Source organism: Vombatus ursinus, unplaced genomic scaffold, assembly GCF_900497805.2.
Source record: "Vombatus ursinus unplaced genomic scaffold, bare-nosed wombat genome assembly UNPS02014945.1, whole genome shotgun sequence".
Lineage (NCBI taxonomy): Eukaryota > Metazoa > Chordata > Mammalia > Diprotodontia > Vombatidae > Vombatus > Vombatus ursinus.
Window position 1 is genome coordinate 20,242,726 of NW_020954723.1, and position 18,780 is coordinate 20,261,505.

At 38.9% G+C, this 18,780-nt stretch overlaps 1 protein-coding gene across 7 annotated transcripts in view; it reads right to left on the reverse strand.

Moving 5' to 3' along the window:
* The window catches only part of ADCK1 (aarF domain containing kinase 1), a 209,011-nt gene that overhangs the window by 39,912 nt on the left and 150,319 nt on the right, over window positions 1-18,780 (reverse strand). For 6 of the 7 annotated variants that reach the window (XM_027844713.1, XM_027844714.1, XM_027844712.1 and 3 more), the window contains 2 exons: window positions 15,476-15,634; window positions 3,880-4,038 (listed from right to left, as the gene is read on the reverse strand). In XM_027844713.1, the coding sequence (XP_027700514.1) occupies window positions 3,880-4,038; window positions 15,476-15,634 (318 nt within the window). The remainder of the gene's footprint in view (window positions 1-3,879; window positions 4,039-15,475; window positions 15,635-18,780) is intronic. The other variant, XM_027844715.1, reaches the window with a different exon arrangement.

Here is an 18,780-nt window from a genome sequence, read left to right on the forward strand (position 1 = left end):
AAGTGACTTGCCCAGGGTCACACAGCTAGTAAGTGTCAAGTGTCTGAGGCGGGATTTGAATAATACTCTTAATGAATAGTATATAAAACATAGGCTTACAAAGGAAACCAATTATAGGCTTTTCTAATTAAAAATTATTTATTAATTTTTAACATTTTTCTTTTTAAAATTTGAGTTCTGAATCCTCTCCCTTCCTCCCACTCCCCTCACTTATTGAGAAGGTGTAATATGTAATGTAATATCAATTATACATGTGAAAGCATATAAAACATCTAAAGGAAATCAATTACACTGAAAATAAAAATGAATTTTTTTATATCCAAGTTTAGAGACTCCCTGAAATCTATTCACAGCCCCCTTCAGGTCTGTGGACTCAGATTAAGAAACTTTGCTTTAAGTGTTGGGCATATAGTTTGTCTCCAACTTTTTGCTACTACAAATCAAGTTGTTATTAATGAATATTATTGTGCAGATGGATCTTGTCTGTCTGTCAATAACCTCCTTGAGGTACAATCCAGTAAAAGGATCATGAAATAAATGAGTAGGAACAATTTTGTAACTTTTCTTATATAATTAGAAATAACTTCCCAAGATGATTGAACCAATTCACAGCTCCAACAGTAGTGAATTTGTGGTTGTCCTTCACTCCTTTTTTTTTTTATTAATTTATTTTGATTTATCAACAATCACTTCCATAAGCTTTTGAGTTTTAAATTTCTCTCCCACTCCCTTCCCACCTCCCTCCCCAAGATGGTGTGCAATCTGATATGGGCTATACATATACATTCCTTCCTTTTTTTTTTTTTAATTTGGCGAGGCAATTGGGGTCAAGTGACTTGCCTAGGGTCACACAGCTAGTAAGTATCATGTGTCTGAGGCCAGATTTGAACTCAGGTTCTCCTGATCCAGGGTCGGTGCTCTATCCACTGTGCCACCTAGCTGCCCCACCCCCACCCCCTTAATTCTTGAAGAGGAACAAAATGACATCACTATGTGGGAATCACGGTACAGTGTGTCTGACTGGCTGATCAGACCAATAGGAGCTCAGAAGGCTTCACCACAGGTTGGACACAAATAGTCCATATGAACATTTGGATGGAGATGGCTACAAATTTGCAGTGAATTAGCATGCCCTCAAAGGCCTTTTTGGAAATTCACTTTCAAAGAGTCTGGTACTCTCCACTGAAGATCTGCCCTCTTAACAAAGAGAGAAACATGAAATATCTAGCGCTTTCTAAAATGTCCAGTCCCATAACACAGACCAGTGATTTTCAACTTTTTGAGAGCTATAATCCTCATCATTTTTTCATTTACTTCCCTGCAGTTGTCCTTCTTTCAAAAATACCTTCTGGCTTCTATTGATTTTCGTTGTTGTTAAATTAACGTGAATTAAAATTAATTTAAAGAATTCTCTGGAGATTACTGAAATCTCTTTGAGAAACTGACAAAAATTTGCTATAAACAATATTCTGAAAATCCAGATATTTGCCAGTAATTACCTTTTAATTAAGGACACTCCCCTCCCTCTCTCCCCATAGAGTGCTCACCCTGGCTTCTCCCTGACACATCTCTTATTCTGTCCATATTCTAGAGCTATGAGAAGGCTTCTTATCTCCCAACTTGGCCCCCAATTCTCTAGCCATCATCTTCTGCCAGTCTCAAATTGTAGTAGCCCATCGTAGACCAGATCCACATTAACTGCCCAGGTTGTAACCATCCCACTCAGCTTCCCCTTAAGCTCCCTGCCCCTTGTACCATCCCTGTATTTGGAAGGTGTGTGTAACTCTGAGATTTATTGCACTGAACTAAGGCACTTATTAAGCCCAACATAAGCATGAGAAGATGCCTCACACACCGAGAGGTAAACTCTTTGCTGAGGCTTAATTACTCACAGATGTTTCAATGAGATGCCAGTATATAAAAACAATTTATCTCCAGCTTTAAGAGCTCAACTGGGTTCACAGCACAAAATTCACTTCCCACTTGTTATGTGCTTAGGCAAAATTAATTACTCAGGAGCTGAATTCCACTATCATCTTTGGGGTTGTGTGCATGTTTGGGAAGCCACAGTTTAAGTCAGTAGATTAATTATTTATCCATTTGGCATCCTTGGTTTTTTCCCCTTAAGCAGTACTATTATTATAATTACATCATCAGTACAGTTATGGCTTTTTGGCCCCAGCTGCTATGTGATTGGCTGTTTCCATGGGGACAGTAGAGGGTTCTACTTGTCAGTCTCCTAGTAACAGCTCTGATGGGCACCCTGCTTGCTCCAAGGTGTGTGTTTTTGTGGAAACCAGTTTTTAGCTGACCTGTGGTGATTTCAGGGGTGCTCCCCAGGGGTTCTGTCCAATTGTCTGGATTGGGATGGAGTGGAAGAACTCTAATATTTCTATCCACACAAGCAGCCAAAGGAAGGCCAGCCAAACAGACTGGTGGTTACCAATCCACCGGAGAGAGGACATCTGGACATACTGAGCCCAGAGCACACACAGCAATCTGAATTCTTCCGTGGTAGAAGTACTTTCCTGTTTCTTCCAAAATGTACGCACAACCCCAAGACAAAAGCAGAATTCAGCTTGTGGGTAATTAGTTTTGCTTCTCCTCCCAGACAACGATAATGACTGTGGGTCTGGCTTTTTCAGCTCTTTGGCAAACCCACAGGCTTTTTGTGCAGCAAGGGTAGATGCCTCTTGGACCATTCTCATCTCTTCGGAATGGTCTTGGTGAGAAATAAAGAGGGCACTTCTCATAAAGTAGTTTTTGGTTAGCTCGGTCCAGAGCAAAACAGATCTTTCTTCATTTCCTTGAGTTGAATTGTCCAAGCTAATAATTACAATAATGGCTTCCTTTAAGACTCAGGTTAAATCCCAACTTCTGCCTGAGAACTTTCCCAGTCATCCCTCTTCCTCACACACCCCAGGAGAATATAAACTCTTAGAGGTGAAGGATTATTTCATTTTTGTCTTTGTGCCCCCGGGGGATAGTACAGTGCCTTACACATTGTTGTTGTTTAGTCATTTCAGTTGTGTTTGACTCTTCATGACCCCATTTTTGGGGTTTTCTTGGCAAAGATACTAGAGTGGTTTGCCATTTCCCTCTCCAGCTCATCTTACAAGTGAGGAAACTGAAGCAAACGGGGTTAAGTGACTTGCTCAGGGTCACACAGGTAGTAAGTGTCTGAAGCCAGAGTTGAACTCAGGAAGCTGAGTCTTCCAGCACTCTATCCACTGTACCACCTAGCTGCTCCTTTTTACCACAGACTTAGTAACTGCTTATCATACTAATTTAGATGCCAGAACTGAATTGCTACCTATTCTGATTTTATCAAAATAAAAAGTTAATCTGCAAAAAAATATATTATGTGATAAATGTAATAGAGTAACTCAAAACCAAGTGAGGTTTGAAGGGGAAGGTTGTTGCTGACCAGGGGATGAGGGGAAAAGGTGGTATTCCAAATAAGCTTTAATATATGGGATTTGACAAGTGAAAAGGGCCAAATATATATGTATACATATATATATATACATATACATATATATATGTATGTATATATATACAAATATATATATTTCAGGCAGAAGGGACATTCTGAGCAAGGATTACTGAAAAGGACCACGATACAAAATGGCTAAGAATGTCTGATTTAGAGTCTTTTCTATAAGGATTCAGATCTGCTGCCCAAGTATTAATTTATTCATTATCTGAAGAAGGATACATCAAGGTTACACTATCTCCATTTTGCAAATGGGAAAACTGAGGCCAAGACAGGGTGAGTGACTCTTCCTAGGGGGATGGCAGTAGCCAATTCACAATGAGAAGCCATGTCCGTGCTTTGAACCCAGCACCCTTAGCAGTCATCCTTTTCCTCATTCCTACCTTTAAGAACTCAAAGCGTTTAAGCATTTCAGCCACTTTCTCTGCATTTTTCCCTTCATTGAGGAAGTCTAACTCCAGAGGCAAGTTCTTCTTCGCCTCATCCACCAGCCACATGAACTCAAATTCAGGAAACAGCTGCTTCACAGCTCCAACAAGCACCTGAAATCCAAGGAGTCACTGTTAGCCAGCCTGTCCTCACCCAAACAGGAAGAGAGCTCTCTCTTCCATTCCTGCCCTCTCTCTGGACTTAACTATAGGATAACTCACTCATCATACTCAAAGGGAAAAGCATTGGGAAAATAAAGAAAAAGGTGGGGATTTAAGTACCAGAGAGATTTCTTTTTATATTTTAGGCCACATCCAAAATTCTTACTTTGTACAACAAAATCTTTCACCAAGGTCTATTTAAAAAAAAACAAAACATAGAATCATCTTTTGAAAAAACTGGGAAAGACTTTAGAGATCATATAACTCAGTCCAATTATTGTATAGATAAGGAAACTGAGGCCCAAGGAGGTAAAGACACTTGACCAGGGTTGCATATCTTATAAGTAGTAACAACTGATATTTATATAAGCTTTAAAATTCAGAAAGTGCTTTACATGAACTCTCTCATTTATGTCTCACAACTACCCTATGTAGCTAGTATTGCAGGTATATGTGAGCTCCACTTTACAGATAGGGCAGCTGAGGCTCAGGTTAAATCACTTATCTATAAGTATCCCTAACAGGATTTGAGCCCAGATCTTGCTGACTCTAACTTAATCTATCCCCTATCCCTATTAATAACAATGGCAGAATACACTGGTAACTGAGCCTCCTCTCTGTTTTGTTTCTTGGTATGTCATACTTTACTCTTTCTATTTTACATTCATTTAAAAATTTTGAGTTCCAAAATTTTCTCCCTCCCTTCAGCCACTACCCCACCCATTGAGAGGGCAAGCAATATGATGCCCATTATACAGGTGAAGTCATACAAAACATATTTCTATATTAGCCATGTTGCAATAAAAAAGGAAAGAAAATAAAGATACTAAAAAAAAAAGGGGGAAAAATATGCTTCAATTTGCACTGAGAGTTCATCGGCCCTTTCTCTGGATGTGGATAGCATTTTTCAACATGGGTCCTTTAGAATTGTCTGGGATCACTATATTGGTCAGAGTAGCTAAGTCTTTCACAGTTGATCATTGTACAATATTGCTGTTACTGTGTACAATGTCCTCGAGGTTCTGCTCACTTCACTTTGCATCAATTCATAGAAATATTCCCAGGTTTTTCTAAAACCATTCCCCTCATCATTTCTTAAGGCACAATAGTATTCCATCACAATCATATACCACAACTTATTCAGCAATTCCCCAATTGATGGGCATCCCCTCAATTTCTAATTCTTTGCCACCACAAAAAGAGATGCTATAAATATTTGTGTACGTAGGGTCTTTTCCCTTTTTCTTTGATCTCTTTGGGATGCAGACCTATTAGCAGTATTGCTGGGTCAAAGGCTTTGCACAGTTTTATAGCCCTTTGGGCATAGTTCCAAATTGTTTTCCAGAATGGTTAGATCATTTCACAATTCTCCCAACAGTGCATTTGTGTCCCTATTTTTCCACATCCCTCCAGCATTTGTCATTTTCCTTTTCTGCCTTGTTAGTCAATATGATGGGTGTGAGGTGATATCTCATAGTTGTTTTAATTTACACTTCTCTAATTATTAGTGACTTAGAGCATTTTTTCATATGACTATTGATAGCTTTAACTTCTTCTGAAAACTGACTGTTCATATCCTTTAACCATTTATCAACTGGGGAATGAGAGCTTCCTGTCTGTTGCGATGCATTTCCCCCTACTTATGAGTTATCCTTGCTCAAAAATTACATGCTTCTGAAATAAGAAAAGTCTGAGAAACTACAGTGTAAGGCCAAATATCCATGGTGTATGGAATGTCAGTGAGAGGAAGAAATCAATGCACCACTCTGTGAAAATCGAGGAAGGACAGAATGAAGAGATCTCCATCTCCTCTCCTATCAATACTATAATCCCTGATGGGTGGAGATTGAGTATAGGATCCTGGGAGCAGTTCTGACATTCTCCAAAGAAGATATAGCTGGAGGCTATACTTCTCATTCATTCTCTTTCCTTTATCTCTTTTGGTTCTCTAATCCATACCTGCTAGTGTCTGACTTAGATACTCATCTAACTTTCGATTCAATTCCAGAGGCATTTAATAAACACAGCACAGTATGCAGTGCAGTGGGGCTGCTTTGACTCACCTCCAAAAGTCTTTCTTGATTAACACTGTCCCATAATGACATTCCCTTCCTCTAACTTTATATACCATCTATATCACCTTTGTAGTATGCTTCCTCCCCACTGCACTCTTATCCGTCAAACTTATTATCACTCATTCAGATTGTAACCGAATAATCAAACTCAATCATTCTACCTCTGAAGCCCTGGATGGGGGACAAGATGGCAGAACTTCTCAAAAAGAAGGCCATCAAACCTTCCTGATAGGACAGGGGAGTTAAGTCTTCCTTGCTGATGTGATTTCAAAAGCTAGTTGATGAATCATCCAATAACAATAATAGCTTGAATTTCTATAGTACTTTAGAATTTATAAACCACTTTATATAAATTATCTGATTTAATCTTCAAATAACCTTGTGTTGTAGATACTAGGGATGTTATTCATTTTACCAATGAGGAACCTAAACCCACAGCCACACAGCCAAAAAGCATCGGAGCTAGGATTCAAACCCAGGTCTCCTGACTCAGATTCAGTACTCTTACCCTCATATTGTCACTAAATCCTTTGTGTAGAGTAGGGATGGAGAAACTTTTTTTCATTCAATCAATCAAGAAATATTTATTAAGCACCAACCATGTGTCAGTTACTATTAAGATCCATGGAAAAAATTTAAGCACAGGAGACACATATATTCAAATAGCAAGCAATAATTAAGACCCACACAAATCTAAAATTAGTCACTAAAAAATATATCAATTTAAATATGACCCAACTACCTTTTTTTTTTTTAAACCTCTTCTTTTAAAATACCAACTGCCTATCAACCCATCTAGACACTGGACAAAATTACAATCATAATATTACAACCAAAATTACAACCATCAGCTAAAAATGCTTTTTCAAGAAGGTGAAAGCACGATTGTCATGGTTCTATATTCTTTTAGAGATACTTAATTTCAACCCTGACAAAATTAAGGAAGGGCTGCATCATGACTCTTGGGTCATAAGTTCTGGGAACAACATGGGAAGTTGGGTCATAGAAAAGCCACAGCAAATGTGCTTTTTTTTTTTTTGTTTTGTTTTGTTTTTTTGCCATAAGTTAAGAATTCTGGGGAAAGGGTGCTTAGTCATTAGCAGCTTAGGTGATATTAAGTAGTACCTAGGTACCAGAGCATTGCACTGGAACAAGGAAGATTTAAGTTCAAATTCCACTTTGCCCCTTATCAGCTGTGTGACTCTGGACAAGTCACTTAACCTCTGTCTGACTCGGTTTCTTCATCTGTAAAATACAGATAATTATAGCATCTAATTCACAAGGTTGTGAGGATCAAATGAGATAACATTTGTAAAATGCCTTGCAAATCCTAAAGTGCTTTATAAACGCTAAGCAGTTAGGTGGCTTAGGGGATAGAGCAACTGGGCCTAAAATATGGAAGACCTGAGTTCAAATTCTACCTCAGATAATTTACCAGCTGTATGATGCTGGGCAAGTCACTTAACCTCTGTATGCCTCAGTTTCCTCAGCACCTAACTCCCAGGGTTGTTGAAAAGACCAATGCCTGGCACATAATAGGCACTTAATAAATCCTTCCTTCTTTCCTCCCTGAATAAAGTAGTAGGAAATTGGGATGCAAAGGAGCCATCCTGCCCATGGCTCAAGAATAACTATGATAGACCTGTTTTGGAGCTCTGGTCAAGAGTAAAAATGTAAGAGAAAGATTGAAGGCTATGGTAAAGGGTTTGTGTCTCATACTACCTTACACAAGCAGGAAACACCACAAAGTCCAGAAATGCTATAGAGGAGTGGATGAGATAGTAGTGGCTAAGACTTAGCTTCCGGCCAATTAGACACCCCATAGGGTAGCTATTCATTTAGATATAAATAAGGTCCCCTGAAAATACATCCAGGAATAGAGTTTAATTTGAACATTTAAAGCAGGGATTATTAACCTGGGTTCTGTGAATGTGTTTTAAAAAATATTTTTATAACTGTATTTCAACATAATTGGCTTCCTTTGTATCCTATGCATTTTATTTTAAGCATTTAAAAAACATTATTCTGAGAAGTTTATAAATTTCACCGGACTGCCAAAAGTCTCCATGACAGACAAAAAAGCTTAATAACCACTGTTTTAAAGGGACATATATCAAATAAAATGAGAAAACCTTAAAAATGATCTTTCACTGCCCTTCTCGTCCATGGAAAGTCATCATCAAGTAATACCTATTAAGCACCTGCCTATGTGCCCAAGAGATGCTTTCCATTTGACCCTATTCTCTCTATATCTATTCTAGGGCCGGGACTTTATGCCACACAGTTCAACAACCTTTCAAGCATCCGAATTGCTCAAAAAGGTCTTTCTACCAAACAAAGAAATGAGTGGAGCTCTTTTAAAATATCAACATCTTGTAAACAGGTTAAGCCTATCCCTTGTTATTTTTGTTTGTTTTTTACATTCATTTTATTCAATTTTTCAATTAACAACTATTTGTTTTCTCTTCTTCTTCCCTAACCCCATTTAAAAGAAAAATTAAACCCTTGTAACAAATACGCATGGTCAAACAAAACAAATTCCCACAGTTTAGGTCTAAAAATGTATGCCTCATTCTGCACCATGAATCCATCTGCACCATGAATCTCCCAGGAGGTGGGTTCATCATCAGTGATGATGGTCATTGCATTGGTCAGAATTCTTAAGTCTATCAAAATTACTTGTCTTTACATTGTTATTATATATATTATTCTCCTTGTTCTACTCACTTTACATCAGTTCATACAAGTCTTCCCAGGTTTCTCTAAAACCATTCTTTTAGGCATTTCTTACAGCACAATAGTATCTATTACATCCATAATTTTTTAAGCCACTTCCCAAATGATGGCCATCTCCTTAGTTTCTAATTCTTTGCCACTACCACAAAAAAAGAGCCTCTATATATATATATATATATATATATGTTATATATATATATATGTTATATATATATATATATATTTATTTACAAATTGGTCCTTTTCTTTCTTTGATCTCCTTAGGGAATCCTACCCCTTGTTATTCACACCTTGATGCCATGAATTTCTATCAACTTGCTTTTCTTCTAGGGTTGATAGGGAGGCACATTTCACTTCAGTTAAAAGAAGACAAAAAAAGTTTAAGAACTCCTGGTTTACAGGGAGGAAGTAACTGTCCCATGATGATAACAGTAAGGCATCATGGGTCATCTCCATTAAAAGACAGAGCAGTATATCAAAACGAGTCTTGGAGGGGTTTGAGGACCCAAAGACCTGATAACTATGTAATTCTGGATAAACACTTCATCTCTCTGAGCCTCAGTTTCCTTATCTGCGAAATGGGGATGACAATATTTGCACATCCACTTCACAGGCTCACAGAATCAAAGGTCCAGGAGTTTGGAAGGGACTTTCAAGGTCAACTAATCCAACTTCCTCATTTTATAGATGAAGGAACTGAGGCTAAGAGGCAAAATAACTTGACTAAGTTACGGATGATTGTTTTTGTTTTTTGGTTTGTTTTTTTTCCACATTTAACTATTTCCCTTGGTTTGTATTTCTTCCAGGGAATGAAACACGAGAAGCAGAATTTGAATCCAGGTGTTCTGACTCCCAAGTCAGTGACCCCTCCAACTGTACCACACTGCCTCCCCTTCACAGAGCTGTTGGGAGGAGATGTCTTTAGTATGAGCAGTATGAGACACTGTCAGGACCTCCATCCTCATCCTCATCTCAGTCCTCCTTTCATCCGCACCTCCCGGGTAGTTAGGAGTGCTGGTGCCTGGCAGCTGGCCCCGGCTTCTGCTGTGCCTTAGGGACAAGGAACTGCTCTGTACTCCAGACACACCTCGCTTGGGGAAATGACTGACAAAGTTTTTGATGCTTATCTCAGGGAAGAAGAGACGCCAGACAGTTATTATTGCTATTATTGCTGTTGTCCTTAACTGTCTGTTATTCAGGGAGTCCCTGGGCTTAAGCATACAGGAAAAAAACAACCTCTGCCTTCCACACCCAAAGCTTAGAAAAAGACAGCTGGTATGGGACAAGCCTCAACCCACCATCTTCCCCCGATCCCTAGCCCACCTTATCTTGCCCCTACCAAGGAAGCTGGTAACCTAGTAGTATCTGCAAAGTCATTGTCTACAGATTCCAAAAGAGACCACAGTGGTAAAGAGCAGGGCTTCCTCTCCAAATACCTTCTTTGGAAGAACCCAGTATTCAGGGCAGATGTAGAAAAAGTATAATTTGATGAGTTAAGTGTCCACAGATGGAATCTCTCTGAACCTCAACCTCCTCATCGGTAAAATAAAGGGATTAGACTAAATGATCTCTAAGGCCTTTCCCAATTTCAACATTCTAGAGGCTATGAATCTCTGGTCAAATTCTTTCTTATCAAAGCAGTGTGACAAAGCCAAGAGGTCAAGGGACTGGTAAACATAGCCCAGACACACCGAATCTTCCCCTCCTCTCCGACTCTCACAGGGTCAGTCAGATTTGTAGATAAATATTTCTGTCAATGGTGCTACTGTTCTTCCAATGAGTCAGGTTTAGGAACCAAAGTCATCCATCTCTGACTCTTTCCTTTCCTTCATGCCCTGTCATCAATCAACAAGTCCTATCAATTCTTCTTGCAAGATGTCTCTCAAAACTATTCCTTTTTCTCTATCTTCTTTGTCACCACCTATGTCCAGACCCTCATCACTTTGTACCTGAACTACAGTAATAAATAGCTTCCTAATTGGCTTCCAGCTTCCAGTGTCTGCCCCCTGCAATCCATCTTACATATCACAGACACATTAATCATTTTAATGGACCACTTTCATCATGTTCCTCCCCTACCCAAAAAACTTCAATGGTTCCCCACTGCCTGAAAAATAAAGTCTGAACTCCTCACTCTGGCACTTAATGTTCTCCACATTCTGGCCCCAGTCTACCTAACCGAACCTTACTTATAGTCTTCTTCTTCTTTTTTTAACCTCTTTATTCTGAATCTCATTTTTATTGATGCCGTTGTTTTCATATCTCATTCTTTTCCAAATACAGCCCTTCCTCAGCCACCCAGCAAACCATCCCTTGTAACAAATATTAAAAAGAAAAAAAAGGTATTTCAGCAAAATGAACTGACCCATTAAACATGTCTGAGAGTAAGTACAATACTTCATACTCATGACTCCTCCAGCTCTGCAATGAAGGGAGAGAGGTGGATTTTTCAACTCTTCTCCAGAGTCAGGCTTGGTCATTATAATTCTATAGTTTTGTTTTGTTTGTTGTCATTAACTTTTTTGTTTACATTGCTTTAATCACTGCATATTTTAAAAATTCTGCTTACTTCACAATGTATGACTTCATCATATAAACCCTCCCATGCTTCTCTGCATTTTTCATATTCATCATTTCTTACAGTACAATAACATTCCATTACTTTCATGTTCCACCAGCATATGGGCAACCATTTTGTTACCATTTCTTTGCTACCACAAAAAGTGCTTTTTTTGCTCAATGACCTTTTTGGCATATATGCATCATGGAACCATAGACTTCGAGCTGGAAGAGATAAAACATGTTGTTGTTGGGACTGTGAATTAAGTTAACCACTTGGGAAGGCAATTTGGAATTATGCTAAGAGAAGGGCAGAGAGACAGAGAAAGAGAGAGAGGAGAGAGAGAGAGACAGAGAAACAGAAAGAAAGACAGAAATAGAGAGAAAGAGACAGAGAGAGAGAGGGAGGGAGAGGGAGAGAGGAAAGAGACAGAGACAGAGAAAGACAGAGACAGAGACAGAGAAAGACAGAGGAAGACAGAGAGAGAGAGAGAAATGCCCATGCCCTTTGACCCAAATAGAAAGCTTGCTTTGGAGCATTATCAACCCCAGAGAGGTCAGCTAGTCCAATCACTTCATTTTACAGATGAGAAAAATTGAGTTTGACAGGGACTACAGTGGCTTGTCCAAGGTCACACATGGAGAAGTAGCAGAAACAGAATTTGAACCCAGTTCCTCTTACTCCAAAGCCAGTTCTATGGGCATGGGCATTTTAGTCATATTTTTAGTATGTTTCCAAAATAGTTTCACCAACAATGTATTAGAGGATCATTTCTCAATGACTATTCTCCATCTTTTGTCACCTTTGCCAAATGTTGGGTTTGATGTGAAATCTCAGCTGTTCTGATTTGCATTTCTCTTTGAGGGAAAATTAATTTTAATGTTCTATCATTTGATTATTAATATTAATTTGTAATATTCCCTTCTCTGTTCAAAAGGCCATATCTCAATGCTAAATTAAAGAGAAACTTCTCCTGGCCCATTCTAGCTAAGGAATGTCATCACATTCCAGCCCTCTTAAGGCCTGGGCTGGGCCTCTTTGTTTATCCCATAAACAGAAGCCAGAGTAAACTAAATCCAAGCTACCAAAGGGCAACCTTTGCGTCCTTGTTTTTTAATCAAAGTTGGGGGTATCTGGACTACAAAGGGGAAACTAAGTCAGGAAGATTCTGATTAGGATGGTTCTTCCAGCCCAGATTGCTGGAGGCTACTTGAATCCCATGACCAGGCCAGGTTCTCCAGCTATTCTCCTCTCCCCAAGATGAAGTAATTGGGAAGAGCTGAGAACTCTTAGCCCACTTCCTCATTAAATATCCACCAATCAGGAATGCCTTTTGTTTGTCAGAGGAAGTCTCAAGGAGGTACTGTCAGAAGGAATACACCTGGATTTAAAGTGGTCTGGAACACTTGCTTGGGGTCTCTGATCACTGAGAGAGAGATCACTGACCTTGGTTTATTGATTATTTGCTAGTCTAATTAATAAATCAATTTATTATACTCAAAATCTTGTCTTTCAGAATTTCACCTGTGACACCTTATTATTAGTGATTTGGAGAAATCTTTCATATGATTAGTAATAGTTTACATTCTTCTTTTAAGAATTTTGTTCATATGTTTTGACCTCTTATCCATTGGGAAATGGCTCTTGGTCTTCTATGTTTGTGTCAATTCCCTGTATATCTTACATTATCAGAGATATTTAAACCAAGGATTTTTTTCCCCAATTCATTCTTACCCTAGCTACATTGCTTTTGCTCTAGTAAGTTTCTCAATTTCATAAAATTAAAATTATCTATTTTATCTTTTATAATTTATCCCTTGCTTGGTTAAAAATATTCCCACGGGCCATAGTCGTGAAAGGCATCTGTTAGCTATGATGATGATACATTTTTTTTATGGTGTAACCTTGTATATTCAATCAGCCTTAATATCTACAACTCCCAAATATAGGCCCTCTATTTTAGCTAGATGGGTCTCCTTACTATCCCCTGAATGAATCATGCTCAATCTGACTCCAAGACTTTACAACCTGGACTCTTCCTATGTTATCAAACTTCTTTCATATTACTCTCCTCTGCACATTTTATGGTCTAGCCATACTGGCCTAATTCTATTCCTCACCCATGATGCCCATTCCTTGTGCCTTGAATAATCTCCTTCCTTACCTTTGCCTCTTAGAATCCTGACTTGCTTCAAGACTCACTTCCAATGTCACTTTCTGGGATGGTTTCAGAGAAACCTGGCAAGACTCGTATGAACTGATGCAAAATGAAGTGAGCATAACCAGGAGAATAATTTATACAAAAACAACAATACTGCAAGGAAAAGAACTTAAAAAAAAAACCATAGGAATCCTGATAAATACAACCAATCATAATTCCAGAGGACTCATGATGAAATACGCTACCCATTTCCTGATAAAGAGGTAACAGACTAAGATTTGCAGATTGAAACTTTTTGAGTCAGGGGAAGGAGACATGGCCAGTGTAAGAATTTGTTTGCTTCATTCCACGTTTGTAACAGGAGGTTTGCTCTTCTTGATGGGAATGGGGTGGAGGGGAGATAGAGAAGAAGTAGGATAGAAAGAGTATCTTCACAAAAGTGAAATAATTTTAAATTAATTTGAATTTTTAAAAAAATCTAATGCTGCCTTCTACAGAAGGCTTTCCTCTCCATAGTTACATTGTATCTGCTTCATAGGTATCTTCTATAGTGCTATTTATGTACATATTGTCTCTCCTATCAGAATATAAGCTCCTTGGGGGCAGCAGGTTTTTTTTGCTTATTTATACTTATGTTTTGTATATCTAGCTAACTTAGCAAGGTGCCTGGCATAGTAGTCATTAATAAAATTAAAGTAAAATAAAATGAAAATAAATAATACATTTATTTATTTATTTTGCAAATACATTTAGATAAATAGTATATTAATTATTAATAAAATTAAATAAATTAAAATTCAATTAAAGCATTAATAAAATGCTTGTAGCTTGATGAATTGGGTTCTTCCTTTCTAGAGGTCTTCAAGTGGATAGTGGATGCCCACTTATCAAGAATGGTGCAGGAAGGATTCTTAATCGGGAACAGGTTGGATTAGGTGATCTCTGAGGGTCCTTTCAAATTCTGAGAGTTTATGATATGTGACAGATTAAAATAACCTTCTTGAGGGAAAAGTACTAGGTTTGGGAAGAAGAGGGAGGGAATTGTCTTCATTCCCCATTCCTGGAACGTTGCCTTGGCATGGTAAGTGTTTTAATGAATGTTTATTGTACTGAACTGAATTATACATACGTAGACAAAAAAGATAAATTAAGGGCTGATTCTTTAAATAAGGTTTCTTTTGATAATAATTTCTTTAAGTATATCAATTTATGCTTCTTTTTTTTTTTTACCAGAACATACTCACAATATAAATTATTACAACTCAAGTAAATACCCTCTTTGGATGTATAATAAGTATTACTCAAATCCAGGTGTGAGCTTTAGCATATACCTCCAGAGTCCTTGGCACCATCTGTGGGCAGGGCCAATTATTATAGCTAACCTTAATTTCCTTCTTTCTTTCCTCCATCTTTCCTGTTATTTCAGGCCCTGACTGTGATTGGTGTTAACTTTACATCTTATTACAATTCTAAAAGACTCATGGAAAATGCTATCCACATCCAGAGAAAGAACTGATGGAGTCTGAATGTAGATAAAAGCATACTATTTTCACTTTGTTTTTTTTCATGGTTTTTTCCTTTTGTTTTGCTTCTTCTTACACAACATGAATAATGTTGAAATATGTTATACATGCTGCACATGTATAGCCTATATCAGATTGCTTGCTGTCTGGGAGAGGAGGGAGGGAGGGAAAAAAAATTGGAATTTAATCTTTCAAAAAATGAATGTTGAAAATTGTTTTTACATGTAATTGGAAAAAATACTATTAAATAAAAAACAAACAAACAAAAAACACTTAACATCTTATTTACCAGTAAACCTATATGACTGGAAGGAGGAAGAAAAATGATTCTCACCTCCATCAGCAGAATGTCCTTGGAGCTCTGTGCTTGTACCTTTGGGTGCTGTACCTTCACTGCCACAGTTCTTCCATCATACAGCACAGCCTTGTGGACCTGGGCAAGGGAGGCAGCCCCGAGGGGGGTGTCCTCAAAACTCTGAAATAGGTCCTGGATCTGTCCAGAAGGTAGAAAGAAGGATGAAAGGAGTGAAAGGGTGACCCAATTCAAGCTGAATAAACACTCCAAGAGAAAGGAATTATTATCAATAACTCCCCTTGGCCCACAGGTATGTTATCTGTGGCCACCCAGCATCCCCTGGCTCTTTCTAATCACGTGGGCTCCTTACTGGAAGACATCTGACTAAAGACAAAGGAAGGGGCCAGCTCTTTATCATCTGTATATAGATGACTCCTGAACCCCAGTCCCACATCACCAACATTTCAAACTGGATGTCCCACAGACAACTCAAACTTACCATGAATTATCTTTCTCCAAAAACTCATTCCTCTATTGAATTTTCCTGTTAGTACCAAAAGCACCACCTTCCACTCACCTAGGCTCACACCCTGGTATCATTTTTGCCCCCTTCACTCACACTCATCCCACATTCCAATCCATTGTCAAATCTTGTTTCTATTTTCACAACATCTCTAGTACATGTCCCCTTCTCTCCACTCACATAGCCTCTAATTCAGGCCCTTATCACCTCCAACAGACTGTCGCAATGTCTCCTGGTTGGCCATCTCGCCTCAAGCTTTTCCTGACTCCCCTCCACTCTTCATGTAGCCAAAGTGATGCCTTCAGGATCAAACATAAAGCTTCCTGTTTGGCATTTAAAATTGTTTCACAATCTGGCCCCTTCCTATCTTTCTAGTGTTCTTGGGTAAGACTTCCCCTCCATTAACTCTATAATCTGACCATACTGACCTGTTTGCTGTCCCTCAAACACGATGCTACAATGTGCCTTTGCAATGGCTGTCACCCATGCCGGTAATGCATTCTCCCATTTGGAATCCCTGGTATCCCTCAAGACTCAATAAACACTATCTTCAACATGAAGCCTTTCCTAATTCCCCTAGGTACTACTGCTCTTTTCCCCAAAACTTGGACTCACTTTGTATGTATGCGGGGGTGTGTGTGTGTGTGTGTGTGTGTGTGTGTGTATAAATACATGTGTGTATATGTGTGTATATACACTATATATGTTCTGTGTATATATATTCTACACATACATTTTCTATACACATAAATATATGCATTTCTGTCATTGTTGTTGTTTAGTCATTTTTAAGTTGTGTCTGACTCTTTGTGACCCCTTTTGGAGTTTTCTTGGTAAAGATCCTGGAGTGGTCTGGAGTGGTTTGCCATTTCCTTTTCTTTTTGGCTAGGCAATGAGGTTAAGTGACTTGCCCAGGGTCATACAGCTAGTGTTATGTGTCTGAGGCTGGATTTGACATCAGGTCCTCCTGACTCTAGGGCCAGTGCTCTATTCACCATTTCCTTTTCCAGCTCATTTTACAGATGAGGAAACTGAGGCAAACAGGGTTAAGTGACTTGCCCAGGATCACACAGCTAGTAAGTGTCTGAGGTCACATTTGAACTGAGATCTTCCTGACTCCAAGCCTGATACTCTATCCACTGTGCCTCCTTGCTGTTTATATGTGTATATGTGAATGTTACATATGTATGTGTGTATAAAAAAAGTAAACATGTACATGTTGTTTCAAACTCCATTAGAATGTAAGTTCCTTGAGGGCAGGGATTGTTTCACTTTTGTCTTTGCATCCCTTGTGCTTAGCACAGTTGCTGGTAAATTGTAGGTGCTAAATAATTGCTGGGTGGCTCGGTGGCACAGTGGATAGAGTTCTGAGCTTGGATTCAGGAAGACTTCAGTTGAAATCCAGCCTCAGACACTTACTAGCTATATGACCCTGGGCAAGTCATTTAACCCTGTTTGCCTCAGTTTCTTCATCTGTAAAATGAGCTGGAGAAGGAAATGGCAAACCACTTCAGAGTCTTTGCCAAGAAAACCCTAAATAGGGTCACAAAGAGTCAGACAAGACTGAAATGACTGAACAACAAATAAATGCTTGTTTGTTAAACTGGGTTTATATGTTTCATGGTTTATGTGCAAAAGAAAAATTATTTCTGGATTATCCAGAACTGTGCATTATCTCATCATATGAATGATTTATCATTATCTATTGTTTCATGATATGAGCACCCCTCTCCTTAGTAATGTGATAATCAAGTGATGATAGTACATGTGGCCATGGATAATAATCAGACAGGATGAATTATAGCTCCGCTAGTCTGTAAAACTCTGAAATCTCAGGCCATAGACACAGAATACATATATCATTTCCCTTCTCTAAGAAGCAGCCTTGGAGAATGCATGTGGCCCCATCATCCCTGCTCCAAGGCTCAGCCCAGTCTTACAGAGAACTCTGGGCTAAGAGCCAAGAGGCTCCATTTTGATTCTCATCCATAACCTTGACTCACTTAACACCCTCAGCCAAACCTCTTCTATCCATGTCCTGGTTTCTCTATCTGGAGAGAGGATGTTCTTTGATCTCCCATCCTCTGCTCCCTCTGAGATACTTGTGAGGGAAAGAGGACATTATAAAAGTAGAGAAGTTACTAAAGAGATCTTCTTTACCAATTTGAATAAAAAAAGCACACTTGATAAGGAGTCAACAAAACTCCTGGTTTCTGGTCACAGTCCTCCCACCACTGAATAAATCACTCAACCTCTCTGAGCCTCTGTTTCTTCATTTATAGAATAAGGGGATAGGATTAGACAGTTTCTAATGTCTCTCCCATTCTATGATTCCATGAACATGGTATAGGTATGCAGCGGGCAGGCCCAACTCAGGCCCATTCCCTGTTAGTTTAGGTTTGATGCTGGAACAAAATGAGACTCTCGTAGGTCGTTCAAGAATTGACAAAAGGAGCACAGAAAGGGTATTCAACAAGGATACTGCTCTTAGCCTGGGTAGACTCAGGGTCTCCCTCCCCCCACCTCACCCAGCCTTGATGACATACAGAAACCTATAGGGTCAGCAAGCCAGAGTACGGTGATCCAGGAGGTCTTGGTACATCTGCAAAGTCTAAAGTGTCCTGCCTCCATATTTTATGGGGTTTTAATGCCCCAGAGTGACCAGAAAGTTACAGGAAGATACATCAACATTGCCTCAGTCTGAGCCTTAGCTTCCTGCATCAGTCAAGTTTTAAGAATAACTTCCTTGACTTTTAAGAAAAGAAATAGGTTAACCTATATGGGGTTACCTAGGGGCAACTAGGTGACACAGTGGATAGAA